General features: G+C 39.9%; 1 protein-coding gene across 6 annotated transcripts in view; it reads right to left on the reverse strand.

The window, feature by feature from the left end:
* Positions 1 to 25,748, reverse strand: part of RAB4A (RAB4A, member RAS oncogene family) — a 50,658-nt gene extending 24,910 nt beyond the window's left edge. Inside the window, exons 1-2 of one of the 6 annotated variants that reach the window (XM_072756023.1) lie at positions 25,102 to 25,242; positions 22,492 to 22,586 (exon numbers count right to left, since the gene is read on the reverse strand). Coding sequence is in view for 2 of the 6 variants with exons in the window: in XM_072756019.1 (XP_072612120.1) it covers positions 14,234 to 14,267; positions 25,102 to 25,733 (666 nt within the window). In the remaining 4 variants the exon portion in view is untranslated. Of the gene's footprint in view, positions 1 to 14,125; positions 14,268 to 22,491; positions 22,587 to 25,101 lie in introns of those variants that run through there. The other 5 variants (XM_072756019.1, XR_012001085.1, XM_072756020.1 and 2 more) reach the window with 5 other exon arrangements.
* Between the last annotated feature and the right edge of the window lie 1,100 nt (positions 25,749 to 26,848).

A 26,848-nucleotide genomic window follows, 5' to 3' on the forward strand; every position in this document is an offset into this window, starting at 1 on the left:
CTCAAGGCTCGATCCCACGACCACAAGATCATGACCTGCACTGAAACCAAGAGCTGCATGCTTAACCGACTGAGCCACCCAGGTACCCTGCTCCTTGTGATTTTTATTTTATTTTATTTATTTATTCATGAGAGACACAGAGAGAGACAGAGAGAAAGAGACAGAGAGAGGCAGAGACACAGGCAGAGGGAGAAGCAGGCTCCATGCATGGAGCCTGATGCGGGACTTGATACCAGGACTCCAGGATCACATCCTGGGCCCAAGGCAGATCTAAACCGCTGAGCCATCCACAGATCCCCTCCTTGTGATTTTCTTAATAACATTTTCTTTTCTCCAGCTTGTTTTATTATAAGAATATGGTATACAATACATATAATATAGAAAATACATGTTAACTGATTGTTTATGTTATCAGTAAGGCTCCAGCCAATAGGATATTAGTGGTTAAGTTTTCAGGAAGTCACAATTTATATGTGGGTTTTCAACTGTGCAGAGGGTTGGCACCCTTAATCCCTTTGTTGTTCAAGAGTCACCCATATAAGTTGTAAAGAGAAAAAGGTGAGAGCCAAATAAAGATGCTGCTAATATTGTAGGTAACAGTAAATAATGCTGAGAAAGAGAATAATTTGTATATGCAAACTGAAATGTCCTGGAACAAAAACTCATATCTAAACATAGACTTTGATATGATTCTCTTTCCATTTTTATTTTCTGCTTTGGAAGTTTTGCTTAAATGTATTTTATTATGCTGTTATCTAGATTGTACCATAGCTCCAACAGGCAAAAGGGTAACATATCCACTGAACTGCACCTTTCTGGACAAAAGACAAGTAAAACATGTAATTTCCATATGTAAAAATTCCTCAACAAACTCTTCATACTCCACATCTTTAGTTAAGCAAAGTATTCATATTTTAGTAGAAAACCTTTTTGGGTCAAACATCTAGAAATGGTGGATAAAATGGATCACAGTTTCAAAAAAAAAATTGCACTGATGAGGTTTTAGGAAAGAAAGGAAAATTCTAGATGCTTGGGAAAAAGCAGCAGCAGAAAAAAGCAGTAGGGGCCTAAATGTGGGAGTTTTAATACATGTATGGGACAGAACATAAGAGCTTGTAAAGAAGGAGCAGAGAGCTAAATTTGAGGGTTTTTTTTCAAGGCTAGGCCTAAAGTCAAAGGGTAGTCTGGAGTAAAAAATCTATTCATTAGCTCAGAGAGATGAGGAGCCTTCTTTCACTCTGCCTGGCCTCTGAGTGAATGGGAAAAACATTTCCCTTTGAAGATTAATCATGGGCTGGTATGTCAGGTGGGTTTGAAATTCAAATGTAAATAACCACATGGACAATGAACCTCCATATTAAGAAATGAGCAACAATAAAATGAAAGAGCCTGGAAGGATTTCTTTGGAAGGACAAATCCTCAGCCCAAGAAACACAGGATTCTCACGTTTACAGCTCCTCGAAGATGAGCTCACAATCTAAAATTACAAAACACTTAAGAAAACACTCTATCCCAGGTGAGTCAGTGATCTGCAGACAGATCACACTTCTAAGAATTCGATTAAAAAAAAAAAAAAAAGAACCTAATACAGTATAGTTGTTAGAGGCACTGACAGTACTCCATTCCCCATCCCATGTTGTGCAGTTGAAAATCCATATTAAACGTTTAACTCCGCAAATACTTAACTACTAAGAGTCTACTGTTGACTGGAAGCCTTACTGATAACATAAATCATAGACTGACACATTTTCTATGTTATATGTATTACATACTGTATTATCACAATAAAGCAAGCCATAAAAAAGAAAGTGTTACTAAGAAAATCATAAGGAAAAGAAATACATTTATATCACCATACTGTAAAAAAATTCACGTATAAGTGGACCTGCACAGTTCAAGCCTGTGTTGTTCATGGATCAAGTGTAAACTCAAGATGATGAATACCATAAAAGAGGAACTCAATTTATAGGAATAAAATAAAGAACAGGTAGATTTCTAGAATGTGTCCAGAAATAAAAATTGCAATCTTTAAAATTAAATTGTGAATGGATGAGTCAAAAAGAGGCATCAATCAAAATGAGGAGAAAATTGATGAACTGGAATAGGGACTAAAGAAAATTACCAGAAGGCAGAAGAGAAGAGTTGAGAGGAGAGGAAACTATGTGAGTTTAAGAAACATGGAGGATTAAGGCAAAAGGTCTCATAGGTATCTTGGAATGAAAACATAGAGAACGAGTATAGAGCCAATATTAAAAGAAATTATGAATGAGAATTTCAACAGAATTAAAATAAAAAAATTGTCAGGATCAAAAATAACTGTGAACCATGATAAGGATAAATAAGAGTAAGTCCACACTTAAAACACATCACCATCATAGTGAAATGGAAGAACACAGAACTATAAGGCTGTCAGGAAGAATGGAAAGTTTGCTTATAAAGAAACTAGGTTCCTGACCCCAAAGGCTAGAAGGCAGTGAGATTAACATCTTCACAGTGTTGAAGGAAGGAGCACAAAACCAAAAACTGTCTGATATAGAATGCAATGCACAAAAAAATCATACTCAATGCCAAGATATACCTCTGCTTCTCTGCTTCTTAGAAGCTGGAATAGAAGTGCTTTTTCCTATTCCTCCCACTCAGTACAACCTAAAACCCTAGACAAGTATGTATCAAAGAAACATAAGGAAACTTTGAAAAGTGTAATAAAAAAGACAGACTGGCCAGGGACCTTGGGGCATGAGGAAGGATGCAGTGGTGACGTTCCTTGGGTTTTCTTTTCACCTCACACACCCCAGACTTGGAGCTGAACAAGCTGGCAATCTGGAAATGGCAATGGTGCAGATTTTAAAAAGCACCAACAAAAGTCTGCTCTGTCTAGCCACATGGCTGAGTAAGGGCAGCCCAGCAAGTGATATAACTTCTACACATTAATGGCTCTACTCCAGCCAAACAGCATAGAAAAATCTGTGATTCACTCCCACCATCCATTCCAGCAAAGGCTGAGAGGGCACCCAGACATACACCAGTGAGACTGGAGAACCTCATTACAGCAGGGTGGTGTCAGAAAAGACCAAGTATGGAGTTGAGACTCTCATCCCTGGTAGCTAGTTATGAGCTGCCCCCAGCCCTCAGCACAGTGTCAGTGGAGACCTTGGTGGTGGTGATGTGGGAGACAAAGAACACTGAAGTCCTCATCCTTCCGAGCAGGAACAAGAGCACTCCCTCCACCTAGATGTCAAGGGAGTTGAGCAAGGAATATGGACTTCTACCTCAACCTGGAGGTAACAAGGCTGTGCCCAAGAGTGGAAACCAGTGAAGATTTAAATAAATATCTAAAATATCATAACATAATTAAAAATGTACAGGTTTCAAGTGAAAATCACTCATCATACTGAGAATGTGGAAGATCTCAAACTGAAAGAAAAAAGATAATCAATAGATTCCAATGCCAAGATGACAGAAATATCAGAAATGCATGACAAAAATTTTAAAGCAACTTAAAAAATCTTTTAAAAGGTTTTTAAACATAAAAATGTTTCAACAATACAAATATGCTTGAAACAAATAAAAAACAAATCTTTAGCAAAAACAAAGTCTTATCAAAGAAATAAAAGATAAAAAGAACCAAACAAATTTTAGAATTGAAAAATACAGTAACTGAAGTATAAAGCTCAATGAATGGGCTCAATAGCAAAACGGAAGGGACAGGAGAAACCATCAGTGAACAGTATGACAAAATGATAGAAAATATCCAATCTGAACAACAAAGAGAAAACAGACTAAAAATACACAAGCAGAGAGCTTCATGGACCTTTGAAACTATAAAAAAAGCTCTAATATTTGTGTCACTGGAGCCAGGAAAGAAGAGAAAAATGAGAAGGAGGTTGCAAAAGTACTCAAAGAAACAATGGCTGAAAACTTTCTCAATTTGGCAAGAGACATAAATCCAGATTCAAAAAGCTGAGGATGAATCCAAATAAATCCATGCCAATAGGTATCATAAGTCAACTTCTGAAAACTAAAGACAAAAAATCTTGAAAAGCAGTCAGAGAAAATGACAGGCCAGAGAAAATGACAGTTTGCCCAAAGAAAAAAAAAATAATCCAAATGACAGCAGATTTTTCATCAAAAACCACAGAAGCCAGAAGGAAGTGGCACAACATTTTTCAAGGGCTGACAGAGAACTCTCTATCCAGAATCTTCCATCTAGTGGAAATGATCCTCTAAAATGAAGGGGGAATCCAGACATCCTTGGGAGTGGTCAGAGGGACTCTTACAGAATTTGTCAGCAAGAGACCTATCCTAAAAGCATGAGTAAAAGAAATAAGGAAATAATAGTTCTATCAATTTTTGCTAGACATATACTTTATAAGCTCTGTTATTTGGTGCACACGCTTCGGATTCCTAGGTCTTTTTTTTTTTTTTTTTTTTTGAGGTATAATTGACATATTAGTTTCAGGTATGGATTCGTACATCTTACTGGTAGATTTATTCTTTTATCATTATGGAATAACCCTTTCGGTCTCAGGCAATTTCCCTTGCTATGAAGTCTGTTTTATCTGATGATAATAATGTTCTCTAAATAGAAAATAAATGATAGAAGGAGCCTTGGAACATCAGGAGGGATGAAAGACATGGCAAACAAAAACACGTATAAATAAGGGGCGCCTGACTGGGTCAGTCAGAAGAGCTTACAACTCTTGATCCCAGGGTCATGAGTTTGAGCCCCATGCTGGGTGTAGAGATGGCTTAAATAAAAATTTCAAAAAAAAAAAAAAAAAGGCTAAATACAATAGGCTTTTATTCTTCTCCTGTTGTGCTTTCTAAATTATGTCTGGCTGTTAGGCAAAAATGAGAACACTGTCTTATATGAGTCTAAATATGATTAGAGGAAGCATTTAAAATAATTATATTAAAGGTGGGGCAGACTAAAGGGATGTAAAAGATGGTAAGGTTTTTATATTTCCTTCAAATGGAGAAAATGACATCAGTAGACTGTGATATATATATATATATATATATATATATACACACAATGTATATACAATGCAATACATAGAGCAATCCCTAAAAAAGCTATACTAAAGAGATATACTCAAAAATATTATACATAAATCAAATAGAGTTCTTAAAAAAATTCACATAAACCATAGGAACACCAGAAAAAGAGATAAATGAAAAACAACAGAATTTTAAAAATGGCAAAATAAGTCCTAATATATTAATAATTACAATAAATAGAAACTGTATAAATATACCAATTAAAAGACAAAAATTGGCAGATTAGATAAAAAACATGACATGTTGATATGCTGTCAACAAAAAACTCATTTTGATTATACTGATACAGGCAGGGTGAAAGTGAAAGGATGGAAAAAGTTCTAGCATGCAAACATTAGTCAAAGGAAAGCATTATTATCATCAGATAAAACAGACTTCATAGCAAGGGAAATTGCCTGAGACCGAAAGGGTTATTCCATAATGATAAAAGAATAAATCTACCAGTAAGATGTACGAATCCATACCTGAAACTAATATGTCAATTATACCTCAAAAAAAAAAAAAAAAAAGACCTAGGAATCCGAAGCGTGTGCACCAAATAACAGAGCTTATAAAGTATATGTCTAGCAAAAATTGATAGAAATTTTTTTTTAATTTTTATTTATTTATGATAGTCACAGAGAGATAGAGAGAGAGAGGCAGAGGGAGAAGCAGGCTCCATGCACCGGGAGCCCGACGTGGGATTCGATCCCGGGTCTCCAGGATCGCGCCCTGGGCCAAAGGCAGGCGCCAAACCGCTGCGCCACCCAGGGATCCCGCAAAAATTGATAGAACTAAAAGGAGACACAGACAGCCCCAACCATTAAGGTTGAAGACTTCAACACCTCTCTCTCTACAACCAAGAGAACTAGACACAAAATCAGCAAGCATACAGAACAAAAACAAAGTAAACCAACATGATCTAGCTGACATTTATAGAATATTCTACCCAATAAGGGCAGAGCATTCTTTTCAAGGACCCGGAGACATATTCAAGTTAGACTATATCCTGGGCCATAAAACAAACCCCAACAATTGTTTTTTAAAGATTTTATTTATTCATTCATGAGACACACACACACACACACACACACACACACACACACACACACAGGCAGAGACAGAGGCAGAGGCAGAGGGAGAAACAGGCTCCATGCAGGGAGCCCGACGTGGGACTCAATCCCGGGTCTCCAGGATCACGCCCTGGGCTGAAGGTGGCGCTAAACCGCTGAGCCACCCCGGGCTGCCCAAACCCCAACAATTTTAAAAGAATTAAAATCACACAGAATGTGTTCTCCAACCAAATGTAATCAAACTAGAAATCTGATAACATGAAGACAACGGAAAAAATCTCCAAATACTTCTAAGTAATCCAATTCTAAATAATCTATGATATAAAGAAGTCTCATGAGAAATTAAATATTTGGGCTGAATGGAAAAGAAAATATAACCCATCAAAATTTGTGGTATAAAAAAAATTTGTGGTATAAAACTAAAGTAGTGCTGAGAGGAAAATTTAGAGCACTAAATGCATACATTAGGAAAAAAGAAAGTCTCAGTGATCTACCCTCCTACCTCAAGCACCTAGAAAAAGAGTACAATAAATGTAAAGCAAGCAGAAGGAAGGAAGTAATAAAGAGCAGAAATCAATGAAACTCTGAAAACAGAAGAACAAAGGGAAAAAATCCATGAAACTAAAGCTGGCCCCTTGAAAAGATCAATAAAATTGATAAACTTCTAGCAAAACTGGGATGAGTTCAAGAATTAGGGGCCAATCCAAGAAAAAGACATGACTATGAGATGGCACAATCCAATTTCTCTGGGCAGCACTTTGACAGGTTGCATTGGAGGGGACATCTCTCACAGCAGGAGAGCTGCCAGACAAGGTGCCCAGAAGGCGAACAGGGCAAGGCGACTTTGTGGGGGAAAGGGGATTTATGTGTCCAGATGATGTCACTCAGTAGGCTGGTGGGCAGCCAGCAGCTTGAGGTCTTTTAAAGCCCCCGAGTTCGTTTATCAAAGGTTACCAGATGGTAAGTGTAATTTCACAGAGTATGCAAAGCAGGAAGTCTCTAAATGGCTAAAAATATGCTTATTTGGGCTGTATTTTAAGCACTGAGTGTGTAAGAATTGGAGTTCAGTGCTGGTAGATTTTGAACTAATGTCTCAGCTTGCAGTGAAGAAGAACACAGGGGACAACATAAAGGGCCATCTTTAATCCACTTATATAACAAAGACTGACAAAGGAAAGGAGGAGAGGACAACAAACAGTCCATTTCAGGAATTAAAGAGGGCATATCACTACCAGACCCTGCAGACATCAAAAAGATAACAAAAGAATAACATGAACAACTCTACACGTAATTCAACAACTTAGATGAGATGGACCAATATTTTTTCAGTTTTTTAAATAAATCAAATATTTTCAGAAATATTTTTTATTCTTTTAATATTTTATTCTAATTTTTATTTTTTAAATTTAAATTCAAATAATTACCATATAATGTATTATTAGTTTCAGAGGTAGAGTTCATTGATTCATCAGTCTTATATAAGACCCAGTGCTCATTATATCATATGCCCTCCTTAATATCCATCTCTCAGTTACCTCACCTCCAACAACCCTGTTTGTTTCCTATGATTAAGAGTCTCTTATAATTTGTCTCCCTCTTTGATTTCATCATGTTTTATTTTTCCCTCTTTCCCTATGATCCTCTTTTGTTTCTTAAATTCCATGTATGGGGGCAGCCCGGGTGGCTTAGCAGTGTAAGCGCCGCCTTTGGCCCAGGCTGTGATCCTGGAGACAGACTCAGGATCAAGTCCCATGTCAAACTCCCTGCACGGAGCCTGCTTCTCCCTCTGCCTGTGTCTCTGCGCCTCTCTTTCTCTCTCTGTGTGTGTGTCTCTCATGAATAAATAAAATTTTATTCAATACTGTTTTAAATTCCATGTATGTGTGAGATCACATGATAATTCTTTCTCTGACTTATTTCACTTAAATAATACCCTCTAGTTCCATCCATGTCATTGCAAATGGCAAGATTTCATTTTTTGATGGCTGAGCATTATTCCAGTGTGTGTGTGTGTGTGTGTGTGTGTGTGTGTGTGTGTGTATCCCTCCCACATCTTCTTTATTCATTCATCTCTCAACAGACATCTGGGCTCTTTCCATAGTTTGACTATTGTGGACATTGATGCTATAAATATTGGGGTGTAGGTGCTCCTTCTGATCACTACTTTGTATCTTTCGGGTAAATTCCTGGTAGTGTAATTGCTGGGTCGTAGGGTAGCTCTATTTTCAACTTTTTGAGGAACCTCCATACTGTTTTCCAAAGTAGCTGCACCAGCTTGCATTCCTACCAGCAGTGTAAGAGGGTTCCCATTTCTCTGCATCCTCACCAACATCTGCTGTTTCCTGACTTGTTAATTTTAGCCATTCTGACGACTGGTGTGAGGTGGTATCTTGTTGTGGTTTTGAGTATTTCCCTGATGCCGAGTGATACTGAACATTTTTTCATGTGTCTGTTGGACATTTGTATGTCTTCTTTGGAGAAATGTCTATTTGTCTTCTGCTCATTTCTTGATTGGATTACTTGTTCTTTGTGTGTTAGGTTTGATAAGTTCTTTATAGATTTTGGATACTAGCCCTTTATCTGATAAGTCATTTGCAAATATCTTCTCCCATTCTGTTGGTTGTTTTTTAGTTTTGTCGACTGTTTCCTCTGCTATGCAAAAGCTTTTTATTTTGATAAAATCCCAATAGTTCATTTTTACCTTTGTTTTCCTTGCCTTTGCAGACCTGTCTAGCAAGAAGTTGAGGCTGAGGTTAGAGAGGTTGTACCAGTGTTCTCACCCAGGATTTTGATGGTTTCCTGTCTCAGATTTAGGTCTTTCAACCATTTTGATTTCTTTTTGTGTATGGTGAGAGAAAGTGATCCAGTTTCATTCTTCTGCATGTGGCCAGTTTTCCATAAACCATTTGTTGAAAAGACTCTCTTTTCTCCATTGGATATTCTTTCCTATTTTGTCGAAGATTAATTGATGATAGAATTGAGGGTCCATTTCTGGGTTCTCTCTTCTGTTCCATGGATTTATGTGTCTGTTTTTATGCCAGTATGATACTATGTTGATGATGACAGCTTTGTAATAGAGCTAGAAGGAGATGGATCGATTCTTTGAAAATAAGAAGTACCACAACTCACCCAACATTAAATAGACAATTTGAATAGCCCCAGAGCAATTAATGAAATTGAATTTGTAATTTTAAAACTCATAAAAAAGAAATATTCAGGCTGAGGTAGTTTCACTAGAGAATTCTACTAAATATTTTAAAAAGAACACAATTCTATATAACCTCTTTGACAAAATAGATAAGGGAACCCTTCCTAAGTCATTTTAGGAAGCTGATATTTATTATTACCTGATTTATTATATATTTTTATTTATTTAAATATTTTAATGTTATATATTTAACATACTAAATATGTTTTATATATTCTATGTAATATATTAACATAAGTATATATTAAATACATATTTATAAATATGTAATTGCATATTATAGCATAAAAATATTTTAAATTTTTGTTTACATACTTATATTTATTATTATACTGACACCGAACCAGAAGACAGTACTGAAACAAAACAAACTACAGAACAATATCTCTCATGAATACTTAATAAAATACTAGCAAATAGAATTCAGTAGTATTTATATTTATAAACATAAATACAATTATACAGTATGACCAAGGGGGCTTTATTTCAGGGATGAAAGGCTGGCTCAATGTTTCAAAATCAATGTCACTATTAATAGGCTAAGAAAGAAAAGTCAGATGACTCATCAATTGGTACAGAAAAGGCATTTCACAAGAGTCAACACTTGCTTGTAATAAAACTCCCCCCCCCCAAAAAAAATAGAGGGGAACTTCCTCAACTCGATAAAGAATATTTTAAAAATTGAACAGCTAACCTTATACCTAAGATTCATGAAGGACTACTTTCTCCCTAAGACTGGGAACATAGTAAGGATGTCAGCTCTCACCACTATTATTTAATACCACATAGGAAGTTCCAGCCAGCACAATAAGACATGAAAAGGAAACAAAGGCACACAGATCACAAAGGAAGAAATAAAACTGTTCATATTGGCAGGTGATATATGACTGTATACAAAGAAAATTCAAGGAATCTCAAAAACAAAACAAAGTAAAAAATCTCCTCCAAAGAATAAGTGAATTCATTAAGGTAAAGATCACAGAATACAAAAACCAACTGTATTTCTAATACTAGCAACAAATATATGGGCATCAAAATTAAAAATGTAATGCCACTCACAGTCACTCAAAAAATATACTTAGGTGTGAATCTAACAAAATATGAGAAGAACTTCTATGCTAATAAGTACACATTACTGATGGAAAAAAAAACAAAGAAAATCTAAATAAAGGGAGAGATATATTGTACTCATGGATTAGAAGACTAGAAATAGTAAAGATGTCAATCCTCTGCAAACTGACAGATATTTATAAAGTTTCTCTCTTTTTTTTTTAAAGATTTTATTTATTTATTCATGAGAGACACAGAGAGAGGGGCACAGACACAAGCAGAGGGAGAAGCAGGTTCCATGCAAGGAGCCCAATGTGGACTCAATCCTGGACTCCAGGATCATGCCCCAGGCCAAAGGCACATGCTCAACCGCGAGCCACCCAGGTGTCCCTAAAGTTTCTATTACAATTCCGATAAGGCTTTTTGGTATAGACAAGCTTATTCTAAAGTTTATGGAAAGGCAAAGGAACTAGAATAGCTAAAACAGTTTTGAAAAAGAAGAATAAAGTAGAAGGAATCCCTTTACCTGATTTAAAGAGTTATGTAGCTACAGCAATCATGTCTGTATGATATTGACATGTAAAGACACATAGATCAATAGAACAAAGAACCTAGAAGACCTACACTAAGTCAACCAACAGATTTTAAAACTGCAAAAACAATTCAACACCAGAAAGTTAGCCTTCTCAACAAGTGGTGCTGCAGCAATTGGACATGTATACGGGGAAAAAATGACATGGGAGTCATATCTTATGCAAAGTTAACTCAATATACATCAGAGACTTAAAGGTAAAACATTATACTATAAAATTTTTGGAAAAATTAGGGGAAAATATTTAAGATTTTTGGAAAAGCAAAGATTTCTTAGACTTGACTCTAAAAACAAGCCAGAGAAAGAAGAACTGATAAACTGGACTTCATCAAAATTGAAAATTTTTGCTTTGTAGAAAATTTTGGGGGCACCTGGGTGGCACCATCAGTTAGGCATTTACCTCGTGGTTTTGTCTTAGGTCATGATCTTGGGGTCATGAAATCAAGCCCCACGTCAGGCTCTGTGGTTGGCACAGTCTGAGATTCTCTCTCCCTCTCCCACTCTATATCCTGCTCATGTGCTCGCTCTCAAATAAATAAATAAATCTTAAAAAAAGAAGAGAGAGAATTTTGTTAGGAGAATGAAAAGATAAGCTACAGAGTGGAAGGAAAGACTGAAAACAAAAATATATCCAGCAAAGAACTAGCATCTAGATTATATACATTTAAAAAAAAAAACCCTCAAAACTCCACAGTGTAAACTGAAACAATCCAACTGGAAAATCGTCATGACGTGGAAAGACAGTCATTGAAAAACACAGGCAAATGGCAAATAAACATGTGAAAATATGTTTAACATCATTAGCCAATAATAATCAGGGAAATGCAAATTAAAACCATAATGAGAAATCACTACATACCTACCAGAATGGCTACAATAAAAAATAGTGACAACACCAAATGATGGCAAGGATGCTCAGAAATCATATCACTTACACACTGCTGGTAGAAATATACTTTTGGAAAATAGTTCAGCAGTTTCTTAAAAAAACTAAACATGCAACTACCATATGACTCAGCAATTGCACTCCTAGGCATTTATCCCAGAAAAATTTTTATGTTCACAAAAGGCTCTGTACACTAACATTTATAGTAGTTTTATTCACAGTAGCCCCAAACTGGAAACAACCCATATGCTCTTCAACAGGTGAACCAGCTCTAGTATACTCATACCAAGGAATCCTACTGAGCAGAAAAAAGGAATGAACTATTGGTATTTGAAGCAACTTGGAGGAATCTCCAGAGAAACAATCAAACTCAAAAGATTATGCAATGCATGATTCCATTTAAGAACACTCATTGGTGAAATGGCAAGATTATAGAAATGAAGAACAGATTAGTAGTTGCTTGGGTCTACGGAGGGGTGGGGGTAGAAAGGAAGAGTGTGTGCCTATAAAAGGGCAAGAGGAGAGATCTTTGTGGTGACAGAAATGTTCTGTTTCTGCAGCTGTGGCAACATCAATATTCGGTAGCAGAGTTTTATGAGAGTTCTGCATGATGTTACCAGTAGGGAAAACAGGTACATAAGATCTATTTTTTCTTAAAACTATGTGAATCTATAATTATCTCAAAATAAAAAGCTTTATAAAAATTTAAAAATAGGTGATAGTATCAAACAATGACTCCATAGGTTTACTAGGCACAGTCCTACATTGGAAGATTACCAAAGCATGTGCTTCAAGAAGGAAGGAGGGCAGGTAAGAAGCTAAGCTGTCCAGTATGCTATTTTCTGTCTGGAGACATCTGTACTTGGCTAACACTGACAAAACCAAGCACCATAATGGCTGATGAACTATTCCTTATATGTGAGAAGAATCCAACTCTATGAGTTTTAGTTGATACCCCTCATTTATGAGGGGATTCAGAGTTCACACACCTCCTTGTAGCTGAGTGCCAGGAGATGGGAGCCCCATGCATTCATCTTCAACCCAGGGGTCAAGAGGACAGCCTGATGTTGTCTTCAGAGAGGGAGCATTTGAGGTTTGCTGGCCTCATGCCCCCATTGCTGTGGGTATGGTAGCATGTGTGTTGATTCTACTGACTTACTTTGTTTTTATAATCTGTGGGCTTTATTTTCTTTTTCTCTTTCCTTGCTTGAAGTTGAATGACATACATCAGATATAAAGTATATGTTTCATATGTCAAATGTACAGTGCTTAACAGCTATGAAAGGATTTGGAAGCAGGTAAATAACCATATTACAGAGTAAAGCAGGAAAACTAGATTGTATAAGTGTATAAGAAGATAACCTAATGCAAACTAGTTAAATAATTATGTATACTTATATCAGATTTAGTGTAGTTTCATTATACAGGTATTTTGCATCCGATTTATGATGACTGCATTCACCTGATGAGGGTTTCCTCAGCATGAATTAATAAGCTTGAAGGTGGGGAAAGACCATATCCCAAAATACAGAATCTAAAATGAATATATGCTACTAATGTGCTTTTAATTTTTCATGAGAAATTTAAATGTGATAATAGGAAAAGCATCAAATAAATAGAAATCAGTTTCTACTTAGAAGTCAACCATTCAGGAACACAGGCAAAATACAGAGCAGGAACAAATGGGCTCCAAGCTAAATGAAACAGCTAACACAGCCAAAAGATTAAGTCTACAGGAGAAACCTCATTCATTTGGAACTTACTGATTTGTCTTTACATTCATTTCAAGGAACGTCTAACTCCCCAGACCATAGCAGATGAGAAGCATGTACTTAGGACTGTAAGCTACGGGTACAATGACAATCAAATGCTGACAGCAAAGGCAACTACTGACCAGGAAACAAGCCAGAAAGGGACCTGAATAGCACAGTAAAGTTGTTCAGCAATTGATTATCAACGACGACCTTGAATCTTCCAGAAGATTAAGTCATAGTGAGTAGACAAGATGGCCTTTGCCATCCTAGTTTCTCCCATGAACAGTGGCCTGGCTTTTAAGATTTCCAAAGGTCAGAAAGGAGGCAAAGGTGGGTGGCCTTGACTGCAGGATTCCTTCCATGTTTCATTTCCTTGCAGAAGAATGTGGTGTGAATTCATCTTCGCCTAAGGTGGCAGCAAAATCAGCCAGCTGAAGATTTAAGAAGCAGGATGCTACAGATAAAAAGTACTGACAATCCTTACAAGAAGCTTGGCTGTAATGGAAAGAAGAGGTGGGGTGTTCAGGGGAATTAGAGTGTAAGGCAAACAAAATGGAAGTTACCAGGAGGTTGGTGGTTAAGTCTGAAGACTTGAGGGATGAGGTCCAAAGAGGAAGGCAGGGACTGGTCTTAGAAGAAGAGAGGCCTCTTTTCCTCCAACACCCTAAGAGAAGGATCAAAGATGAGTGTGGAGGTAAGTAACTTCATAGGCTGGATAAGGGAAGGGGAAGAGAGGTAGTTTCCTCAGCAGAGCATGTTCTTCTTTCCTGTCATGCTGGACATGAGAAAATGGGCTTGAACAGATTAGTGATGGCTTAAAACAGCAGATGGAGCGAAAGGGCAGGATGACCAGGATAAGAGAGAGGATAGCTAAGCACTACTGAGTGTCCCTTGAGGGCAGACCATAAATCCATAGCGAACTTAATGGAAAGAGCTCTGTCTGTACAGCAGCAGGCAAGACAGGTTGGGAAGCCAGGGATGGGAATTTGCAAAGCACGTACAGCTGAAGGACGAAGAAGGAAGAGGTGGAAGGAAAGGCTGATGGTGTCCTCCTCTCTGGAGAGGGAGCAGCTCATCACCTGACAGAAGGTGGGGGGTGGTGCCCAGGAGGCTCGAGTTCTAGTGAAGACTGGGTGGGAGTGAGCAGAATGGGACATATGACCAGCCAGGGAAGTAAGTACCTCGGGTAGGGGCAGAAGAGAAGGTGCCTAGAGATGAAGTTAGGAACCAGACACTAAGCTGCTGACTGGCTTCTCTGCATGGATACAGTAGTCACCCAGGAGCAGGAAGGAGCTGGAGTGGAGGGTAAGATCCTCTGCCAGGTGAACGTGTAGAATAAGGAATAACCCCAAGATCAGCAAGTAACAGCAATGAGAAGGAGCTCACAGAGCTCAGAACATAAGACGGCAAACACTTCAAAGAAAAAAAAAATGTTCTGGTACACTGGTCAGAGAGGAATTAAGCTCCAAAGAGCTTGGTGACATGTTGGCCTAGGAGAGGGAGATGGTTTGGGCAGTGGAAGAACATGTGACCTGTGGAGGGCAGGTAAAATGAGGAAAGGCAGGTGGGAAAGACAACAAGGCCTAACTCTAGGACTCCACTGGCCTGCCCGAGCCTCGATGAAATGCCAGCAGAGAGGATCTGTGACATCTGTGGATTTCACATTTGCAGCACAGACTCCGATGACTGCTCAAGGTCTGGGACAGAATCTGTGATTTTGCTGAAGAGCTCACCTGGATAAAACCTACAATGGGTCAGGTGTGTAGACACAAGTAGTTAGCAGGTGAGTGAGTCTAGCCAGCCACCCGCCCTCGAAACTGCAAGTTCTCAGTTGCTTTCTACATGATATAATCACATACAAAAAAGAAGTAATTCTCCTAAAGTGGAAAACTGTCCAAAAAAAGAAGTCAGTGGCCAGGGCAGTGCACACAAAGAGACCTAATAAAAACAATCACCCTTAAGTGGGCAACAAGTTTTGGATACTTCAAAGAGTAGGATGTTCCATTTGATTTTGATACAAGAGAATAAAATTATATTAAGAAGGACAAGTGGTTTGTGAAATGTTTCCGAGAACACTATAACTAGTGTAATTCAAAGAGAGAAGCTGAACAGTTGATTGAGAATACATATACAAAATACTGTCTTTCTGAACTGTCTGACTCTGAGCCAGACTTAAATACTACAGTATTTGAAATTTTAGAGATTACACAGATCTGTGAAAGCATCCCTTGTAAATGTTAATGGTCTTCTGCATTAGTTTGGGAGGTATGAGCTTTGGTCCCTGCTACTCCCCCACTTTATGCTGAGTTCAGAGAAAGATTTTGACTCATATTAAATGTCCCATAGACATGACTCCAAAACTGGAGACAGACTTTGGTTGTCTAGAACATGCGCTAGAGTAATGACATCCAGTGGGAATGTTTCTTCTGGGTCACCACTGACCCGAGGTTTTATGGAGGAGATTTCTGTATAAGACAGAGAAGCAGAGTTAAAAACCTGACTGCCCTTGAGAATGTGATGCAAGGCAAAGCTGATTCCAAATTCTGGCTCTCCATCTCCCAGTTTTGGGACTTGAGGCAGAGTACCAAACCTCTGTTTCCTCACCCAGAAGTGGGCCCCAGTGAGGATCCGAGACACTGGACACAAAGTACTCTGTGTACACTATTCTAACTTCACCCTTTATCTAGAGTAAGAGTTAGCATTCAGCCTTGGGACACCAATGAGGAAAAATTTCCCGGTATAATCATGGAAACAGAACAATAGGTTAATACCAGAAGAATCTTCAACCAGTACACACCCAACAAGCTTCTTTAGTCATGCAATAGCTAGAAATAATACTGTTCTTGGGAAAATGTAATAGGGAAAATGAACTTTGTTATTATATAATACACACCAGAGGAAATACTCTAACTCATAATGCTTTTATAGTTGTAAACATTTAAAGGATCTTATTTGCATAATAACAAAAGACACCTTAATATCAATATGGACTTTATTCTTATAAAGGTGTAGTATCCTATGTTATGTACATATTTATGACAAGTTACTCAAGGTGCTAATATATGAGAAGTCGAAAAATAGCAATGGGCACCAAATAGCCAACTTCCATTTGCTCCCAAAGTATTACCATGGTCACAGTGACTCTGAAAAGGAATGTCAGGGACAGCCTCGGTGGCTCAGCGGTTTAGCGCCTGCCTTTGGCCCGGGGCGTGATCCTGGAGATCCAGGATCGAGTCCCATGTCAGGCTCCCAGCATGGAGCCTGCTTCTCCATCTGTCTGTCTCTCTGACTCTCTCTTTCTATCAAGAATAAATAAAATCTTAAAAAAAAAAGAAAAGAAAAGGAATGTCAGTCTTCAAAACACCAAGTATTTTTAGCACATTCACCAAACAATAAGAACTAAAAACAAGTGTAAGTTATCGTGTTTGCAAAATGACAAGAGAAATTTCAATTTTTCTAAGACAAGGGATTCTAATGTGTGTGCATATGGCCGACATAGACAGACACCAGGCTCTCTACTACTGTGCTGCTTTCTCTCACTACTTCCTCACTGGAGAAGCAAAGGCCTTGAAGAACATTTAAGTCCATCATCTTCAGGAAGATCACTGCCTGGAACAAATGATTGAAACTGAATTGTAGCTTACATTTTTTGGAGACTGTAGTAGGCACTGTTGTAGTAAATATTCTGCCTAACAGCTACTCCCCAAGAAGCCAAAGTAACAGGTAGACATGACCCCAAAACTGGAGGCAGACTTTGGTTATTTAAGCCAATTATGGTCATTCTGAGCCAGAGACTTGATCAGAAATACATACAAACTTAAGCTACACAGTGCGAAGTATTACCCTGGCCACATAATTGGTCCAGGGTCAGGCTCTTGACCCAACATGGCCCACCCAGATGGAGAGGAAGGACTTTGACTCCATAAATGCAGGGAAGAACTCCTTTTTTTCCCCATGGATATTGTAAGAAAGCACACCCTGATTACAAAGAGTAGTCATTTTATGACTCTGAGGAGGATGAGACCAACAGTGCCAGCTGGAGGAGAGAGATGGGAAGCATTTAGGTCCTAGCTGACACAGCTGAGCTTCTGAATCGCCAACCCTGAAACCTCCTCATCTATAGTTATTTGGAAAAAAACTCTTTTCATATTACCTATAGCATTTTGAGTTGGGTTTTCTGCCACTTGCAGCCGGAAGCTTTCTACCTGATAAAATGACCAAAGAACTAACAGAAATTCTGTTAATTTTAAAAATTATTTTATTCTTAGTCACATAAAATCAATTTACAAAGAGGAGGTTGTTAAGTAAGAGGGACTTAGAACAAGGGGAGTTCATTTAACTACTGTTTACTTGGTAACTACCAAATGCCAGAGATTTGAATGTTTAGTGACCACAGATTCAAATCATTGGATACACTGGCCACCACAATAGGGTTACTTTGGTCCCTAAAAGCCCCCTGGCTACTGCATAGGGTGCCAGTCTCCTCCCCCAAAGTGCTTGATGGATACACCTGCCTTCAAAGCTTATTTACTTCCATAGTTGACCAACTTCCACTTGATCACCATGTTCTCTCCTTAGGTACATTTAAGTGGGCAGCAGTCAGGCCCTTCAACTCCAGAAAGCAGTGAAAGTACCTCCACAAGTCTCTGCTCCCATGCACTGTGAACTGATTTAGGAATCGAAGTCTCAGAAGGAAAATCTATTTCCTAAAGGATGTATTGTGTGATCTCTTTAATTCAAGCAAATGTGGTCTGTGGAAGAGGTTTTAATTAGAGCTGCAATTACACTACACACAATGTAAAAACTGACTTCTACCATAAAGAAAACTATGCCTTAAAGTGGGGTTTTCTATTAACCTGGCCTTTCGTTTCATATTCTGTAACTTAGAAGAAAAACACCACCCTCAAATGGAATCAACAGTGCTTTCAGCAGTCCCTGAGGCTGTGTCCAGAAACCATTCACAGCACCAGGGACAGAATGTCACCCTAGCAGTCCACTGCTTTTAAAGGGCTTATGGTCTCATCTTGAAAGAAAAATGTTCTTTGTCATAACTGAGATTTGACCAAATTATAAAATAGATATGTAAAGTCCCTAGGTGTCTGGCTGGCTCAGTCAGTAAAGCATGTGACTCCTGATCTCAGGGTTGTGGTTCAAGGCCCACACTGGGTGTAGAGAGTTAAAAATAAAACTTAAAATGAAATATGCAAAGTCCCCACAGGCAGGGCAAAGATGTAGTACTCATTTTATGAGGGCTCCTATAATAATAAGCAGAAGCTAATGAACAAGAAAAATGGTATTAAAACTAAGGGAGCACACTACATATAATATTTTAAATTATAACACAAGAGAGAAAAATACTTTGTTTTTAAGTTCCCAATTTTTTTCTGCATGATTAAAATTTCATATTTGAAAAATTACAAACCTCTACAATACATCCACTCATTCATAATTTATTAGCATTTTATGAATAGCGTACCCTAGCTCCATATCTAAATATTGTTAGCTGCTTTGAAGACTTAAATGCCAAAGACACAGCACATAAGAGAAACAGAAACAAAAGACTGACGTAACTAAGTATTGCCATACAAGAGTTTACCATTCTGAGTAGCATAGGGCAGAGCCTCAAAGCATTCTTTCTCCAAGTATCACAGCCATCATTATGGGATTCATTTCTGTTGGTCAAATCTCTTCAACATAAACTTATTTTGGTTTGGAAAGCTTTGAGGGGGATTACAAAGGAAGAAAATCTGTAGCTATATAGTGCTTATTTCATTTATGTGTTATTGTGCCATTCATTACACTTGTCTTACTTTATCCATACCTCACATGTCATTTTAGCTTTTAAATCATACAGCTACAGAGAAGCAAAAAAAAAAAAAAATGTATTTTTCAAACATATAGAACGTAGTCCTTTATCAAGATGAGACTGATAGAGAAGCAAGGACAGAGACAAGCATTACAGAACACAGAGGATTCAAAGGTTTTCCCTCAACCTAGTTTCACTGGCATGTATCCTAATGGAGTTTTCAGGAATGGGGAAAAAAAAATCCATGACAGCAGTCTAACCAATCTCTAGTGGTTGGTTTATGAGAAGAAATTCAAGAAATGTCAGCTTTCTTCTTATTCCAAAGAAATATTCAGAGCAAAGAACATCAACACACTAGCTTGCTTATATACAGGTACAAGTGACCACTATAGTATTGAACCTTACAAAAGAATTCTATAATAGCTAGTTCATACAAAGGGCCCAAAGTGCAAGTTATTTTCCAAAAAACATTGGCGATATGGTCCTTAAAGGAGACCTTACCATTATTATTATTAGAAGTAAAGTGCACATTTATGCTGACACATAATCATCTTTCAAGGAGCACAACCATTTACTTAAATCATTATGATACTCCTATGAAGCTGTGGCACATGTTACCAATAGTCTGGGTCCCCAAATAAATTTGACCAAGACCCCTTCCAACATAGACCTACCAGAAACCACCAAGTCCATCCTTGCCCAGTGAGTTCATGCCAACTATTGATGCTGCTTAAGCAGTTACATGGCTGCCATGCCACGAGTGGTAGCAACTAGCATCGCTGCTCAAGTCACTGTGATGAAGAACCTTGGGATGATGGGTTTTTTTTTTCCTTATAATCCACTAATCTGACCCCAACATCATCTTCCCTTGTCTCTTCAAGGGTAAACGGTAGCTTGAACTATGTTAAGGGGTCAGTTTAAAAAGACAGAAACCAACTGGACTCCGGAGACAGGATGATGAAGAATTAAAAATGGACTAACTTTCTCCTTAGGCAAATGGATACATCAGACAAATAGAAGGTTGGGGTAGTAGTGGGTAATCAGTTGGGTCTGGGACACATTGTGTTAGGATACCCCAGGCCATCCAAATGGAATAGTTAGGTACAGAGTTTAATATAAGATATTAAACCTGAGTGAATGTGACTGGAAATAAAGGTTTAGGAGTGAGACATTCATAGGTAAGGACTGAAATGCTTTATAGTTTAAATGACCATGAAAAATTATCACAAACTTTTACTTTTCTAAAGAACAATGTTTTCAAAAGTCTATGGTATTGGAGCCATTGTACAGTATAGGGCCCTGAACCAACAAACAATACCTGTCTGGCCTGGGAGCTGATCAGGTGTGGAACCTCCATCCATTCCACATCTACTGTATCAGAACCCACACCTTCACACACCAAGGGGTTCAGAGGCCCATCAGTTCCAGACCCATTGGTGTAGTGTCCCCCAAACTCTGGTTCTTAAAATGTTCACCAATTCTCAGCAAATGAGAAAAAGAAAAATACAAACATTAAACATAATAAATGTATTCAATTTATAGAAATGTCCTTTATCCTGATGTTATATGCTTCCTTCATTAACCTTGTTTACATGCCCTGTCTTTTACAAAAATTTTTTTAAAGATTTTATTTATTTGAGAAAGCACTACAAAAATTTTTTGAAAGATTTTATTTGAGAGAGAGAGCACACAGACAGAAAGCATACACACACACACACACACACACACACACACACACAGAGAGAGAGAGAGAGAGAGAAAGAAGCAGATTCCCTGATAAGGAGGGAGCCCAATGTGGGGCTTGATCCCAGGACCCTGGGATCATGACCCAGGCCAAAGGCAGACGCTTAACCAACTGAGCCACCCAGATGCCCTTCCTTCAAGAAATTAACAAGGTAACGGTTATCTTGGTGATTTCTCTAACAGTAAGTTATTTTATACTTTATTGGTACCACATAACTCTAGAGATGTTATTTCTTTTGCCTGAAATAACCTCCTTACTCTACCTCTCCTAATAAGCCCCAATTTCTCCATGAATCGTATTCTAACTACCAAAGCCTATGTATTAGTTTTCTGGGGCTGCCATAACAAAATACAACAGACAGGATGGTTTAAAACTAGAGAAATTTATTGTCTAACAGTTCTAGAGGCTAAAAGTCCAAAATCAGAGGTCAGTAGGGCCATGCTTTCCCAGAGGCTCCAGGAAAGGATCCTTCCTTGCCTCTTTCTAGCTTCTGGTGGTTGCCGGCGATTCTTGGTGATTCTTGGCTTGTAGATACATCACTCCAATCTCAGCCTGCATCTTTGTATCCCATTCTCTCTGCATTATCTATGCAGATTTCTCTCATTTTATAAGAATATCAGTCATTGGATTAGGGCCTACCCTTATCCAATAGGACCTGTCTTAACCTGATTACATTACGTCTATTTCCAAATAAGGTCACATTCACAGGTCCTTGGGGTTAGGACCTAAATATGCCTTTTGGGAGATACAATTCAACCAACAACAGTCTATAATGATATATTTTTAAAAGAAGATATCTTGGTAATTCTCCAAATTAGGTGGTAAATATTTTAATACTGTGCTTTCAAAGTAAGGCACAAGGGCAGCCAGGGTGGCTCAGTGGTTTAGCACCGCCTTCAGCCCGGGGCATGGTCCTGGAGACCTGGGATCGAGTCCCATGTCAGGCTCCCTGCGTGGAGCCTGCTTCTCCCTCTGCCTGTGTCTCTGCCTCTCTCTCTCTCTCTCATGAATAAATAAATAAATCTTAAAAACAAAAACAAAGTAAGGCACAAAATAAAAATAGTAAGACTATATTGTAATAAAAATCAGCATAAGACTAAGAATTTGTAATGTTTCTGTTACACAAACTGTATTTACTATAGAAACCATGAACTCCAAAGTGTAGAGATTTATCTTAGATGTTTCCTCAGTGGTAGACTGCTTTACTCCTTATTTTTTTTTTTTCTGGCATTTCATGCACCACTTATTTTTTAGCTCCTTTCTGATCATTACTGCTTGGTACTACCTATTCAGTTTGTTAATTCTGTCTCACAAGTCTTGGTGTTAGGCATTACTTACAGCCGATTTCTGACTTCCCAAGTCTTGGATGGTTGGAGTTCCTCAGGAAGTTATAAGCCACACTAACTGGTCAAGGCTTTAAGAATGCTGTAAATCTAACAATATTTGGGAAACACTGTTTCAGTTTAGAGATATTAAAATCCAGGGTTTCAATCTGAAACCTGTTTAAAATTTCAACTTTGTATTACAATGTTGAATACACAGTATTCAATATTATATACAGTATGTGGTATATTACACGGTATATATGTGGTATATTCAATGTTGAATACACAGTATTCAATATTATATACAGTATGTGGTATATTACATGCACAGTATATATTATATACGGTATGTGGTATTGGTTTCAGGGCAGCAAAATGTTAAAAACTACTCAGTCTATGGAAGGTGAAACATTGCCTTAATATGCTAAAAAGCAGGTAGATGTAGCTAATTAGTGGTACTCTGTGTAAGCACTGGCTCTTTATTTTTCATCCTATCCCTGTCAAGCTACACAGAGACTCCTTTTCTGGAGGAGAAAAATGAGCGTAGAGCACGAAGGAGTTTAAAGGTTAGGCACACATTCCTTTACTAGCTATCAAAGAGGCAAATGTCTGGAAGCCGGAACCTGATTGTTTTACTTTTAGGGAACAATGCTGTGCAAATACAGTCAATGATAAATGAAGGTGACAGTTTAGGACTTTTGGTTGATTCTTATTTTAGGTTCACAATTTCAACTGCTACTTTTGCTGTTTCAAAAACGAATTTTCTATTCCATTAGTTTTCTCTAATTGCCTCTACTAGAGAAAAGATGAAATTGTGAGTAAAAACAGCAAAAACATATTTGGGAAGTATCATGACATTAGAATTCTATTGGTGAAAGCCTTTTGATCATCATTTAATCAGTTAATCTGTGATGCTCAAAAGTTCAATTAACTGTGTCTAAAGTGAAGCAGAGATATGCAGTATTTTATCAAGGCTATTTTATACTAGACAAATGACAAGGGTTTATCTCCTAAACTCAAGTCCTTCCTTACTAACTCATTATCCCCATTTGGTTTTATTTTGACTTTTCACCCCCATCGAATGCTACTTATCCAGGTTCAAGAAATAAAGCGTAGGGGGTAAGGAGCACTTGAAAATAAAGAAAAGCAAAAGTACAGCCAAAAAATTGCTAGAGAAATGTATCTTCTTCACAAAATCTCCATGGTTATCTAAAGGGAGAAGCAGACCACGTGGATGCACAGGACCATTTGCAGCTCTGACAACACTTAAAGCACCATGGACTTCTTGGAGGATTTCCCAAGCCTTCTAGGAATAGATGTAATGCCCCAAGTAGCCCCAAGAACGGGGCAAGCACAAGTCATAGGAGGGGCTGAAGGTGAAGCAAATGCGCTGTGACCTCATACCTCTGAGGAGAAAGGTGGAAACCTGCCAAAGGCCCTTTCCACCACACCCTCACCCCTGCTCCACTGTTTAGGCTCCCCTTGTTGGAACTCCACCTCTCTCCCATCCAGGCCTGGGCATCTGCTGTTCTGCTATGCTGACCAGCTACTAACTACCTCCTGGGCTCCCCAGTCTGAGCCAGGTTTCCTTCCAACATACTTTCCTAGGGCACACTCCTTCAGAACTCCAGCCTGGAGCTTTAACTACTCATTCTGTAGTATCATGATGGCATTAGCTCTGTATCCTCCACTAGACTGCATGCTCCATGAGACCAGAACCACGCCTGTTGTGTCGCCTGCAGCACTGACAGCGCTTCCCAGCACCCTGCCTGCTCCATCAGGCCCTTCCACCTATGTTGCCAGAGCAGCAGGCCAGCACCAGTGATCTAAGTTCAGGTACATACTTTTGAACTTGAACCTCTCCCTGGGATTGTAAAACTCCCAATCTAAGGGTTAATCTGAGAATGCACACATCTGAACAAGTGATTAGTGACTGGTAAACATCTCAAGCCTGGCAAAGGAGACATGTACGATATTATTTATTTTTTACCTCGCAGGGCTAAAACAACACAAACCCAAAGACAGTCTATGAATTGGAAAGGCTTTCGATTCCTCGAAAAATTATCTGTGGAGACCCCTCTAGGGGTGGGTGCTTTAGGGGAAGCAAAGATTAAACAGAGCTCTGCTTCCAGGGTGTTTATGGTTTTAAAAAGGCACATTTATAAATAGCCATAATGCAACCCAGAAAGGACTAAAAGCCCGAGAGATTGAGAAACAGAAATAAAGGAGGCAAGAGGTCTCCGGAGGAAGACACGGATTAGTCTATTGATTACTTCTCATTGTAATCCCAGGGCAAAGAAAGGAATTCCAAACCAGGAAAGGTCAAGCTGGAATATTCGGGGAACACACAGGAATGCAGGCGTCGCCCTGAGTCCTTCCCATCCCTCGTTGGGGACAACATCGCAGAGCAAAGTCCTGAACTGGCTTCCCAAACCCTGAGCTAATGAAACTGGACCAAGAAAGGGAAAACCCTACTGGTGTGAGCGCGGGGAAAAACAGGAGAAAACTTGAAAAAGCAGCTCACGTAAGTGGGCTCCACACCGCCCCCCGCGCCCCCGGCCCCCCGGCCCCCGGCCCCGCCGCGCCCCCGGCCCCCCGGCCCCCGGCCCCGCCGGCCTCGTACCGTAGGTTTCGGACATGGCCGTCTGCGACATCTTGGGAGCGGCACCGCCTCTCGCCGGGTGACCGGCTGCAGCTCCGGCCCGGCGGGCGGGACGGGAGGGCCGGGGTCGTCCTCGGCGCCTCGGCGGGATCGGCTCGGGGCGGGGGACCGGAGGAGGGAGGGGCCCGCCGTCCCCACGGCAACCGCCGGCCACCCCGCGGCTGCGGCCCTGCCGGACTGCGGGCTCCGCGCAGGCGCACGGCCCCCGCCCCCCGCCCCCCGCCGGGCCGGGCGCGGACGGCGAGGAGGAGGCGGCGGAGGAGGAGGAGCGGGGGCGAGGCCCGGCCCCGCCAGGGTAGCGCGTGCGCGCGCAGCTCGCGGCGGGTCCTCGGATCCCGAAGGCCTGGCGGGGGGCGGGGGCTGGGTGGGGGCGCGCACGGGGGCGCAGCCGGCCAAGGTCGAGTTGCGGAGGGTCCGCGGTGGGCAGGCTGGGGGGGCCGAGGCTGGGGGGGCCGAGGCTGGGGGCGCCGAGGCTGGGGGGGCCGAGGCTGGGCACGCTGAGCTCCGGCTCTCGGGCGGAGGCGGCGGAGGCGGCGGAGCCTGCGGGAAGGCAGCCCCGCCCGGTCGGCCTCCCCAGCCGACTTGGTCGTCATTAGCAGTTCGGAGGCCGGGAAAGACTTCCAAGCTGTCCTGATCGGTCGGGGCCTGAGGTTAAAGTATAACCCGCAGGCTGTAGCCCCAGGGGTCCTGCTAGAGACCAGCCCTGTGGGCCAGGAGCCTGGCTTGCCTGCGGTGGAAACTGAGCTTTGGCCCACACCTTCCGGGCCTCTCCCGTAGGGCTGGGCTGGTGTCGGCAGCTTAAGGAGCGCTTGTGGAGCACCCTAGGGTGGCCCCTCTGCCTCCCACTGTAGGGGAGTCTGGCTTATGGGCAGGAAGCATCTCTTGGTTCTCAACTAAGGTTAGGAGTTTTGATGTAAGGAGCAAAACTGAACTCAGAATCCCCTTCTGCTGGAAATGCAGAGATAAACATATTACGAAGATAATTTTGCTTGGGAGTTTGCTCTATCTAAGCATGATCAGGGCCACATCATAAGACCCAACTTCATTCAAAAGATATAGTAGAATACTAAAAATAGGCCTTGGCTAAGCTCCTAAGTAACTTGGACTATGGGAAATGCTAGTAAATACATTTTTTTTTCAAGTCCATTTGGCTCCATCCTCCATATAAATTGGCATCAGATTTCACTGAGGCCTTTCCCCTCTTCCCCAATGGCCATTTGGCTCTACATTTTGTTCTTCTTTCTGATCCTAATAGCAAATAAATATATCCTTGCTTCTAAATCACAGAGAAGGTCCCATGCTGAAATATTGTGAAGATGATAATTTCCTAGAATTATTTTGTATATATTTCTTGTTCAGTGGCTGAGGTACTTTGTTGCTGTCTTTGGTTTTCTGCCTGTTAGTTTTGATTTACCCTACTGAGTATAGCAGGCTAACCTGATGGAAGCTATTTCAGAAGAAAGACAGGGATGCCATTCTTTAGATCTAAGTTTTCTTCCTGCCAGAACCTTCTGTGGGTAAGAAAGGAGTCACTGGATTACAGTGATTGCTTGGGTTATTGACTGAAACCGGACCTCAAGATCTCTGAAATCTGGACAGAGTGATAGAAATAAAAATTAAGCTGCTGTTTCAAAGTTGAGAACAGTTTTCTATTCTGTGGACCATGAAGAGACTTAGACCTTTGAGGAAAACTATTTGTTTTGGAAAA

The sequence above is a fragment of the Vulpes vulpes genome, chromosome 4 (genome assembly GCF_048418805.1).
Source record: "Vulpes vulpes isolate BD-2025 chromosome 4, VulVul3, whole genome shotgun sequence".
Lineage (NCBI taxonomy): Eukaryota > Metazoa > Chordata > Mammalia > Carnivora > Canidae > Vulpes > Vulpes vulpes.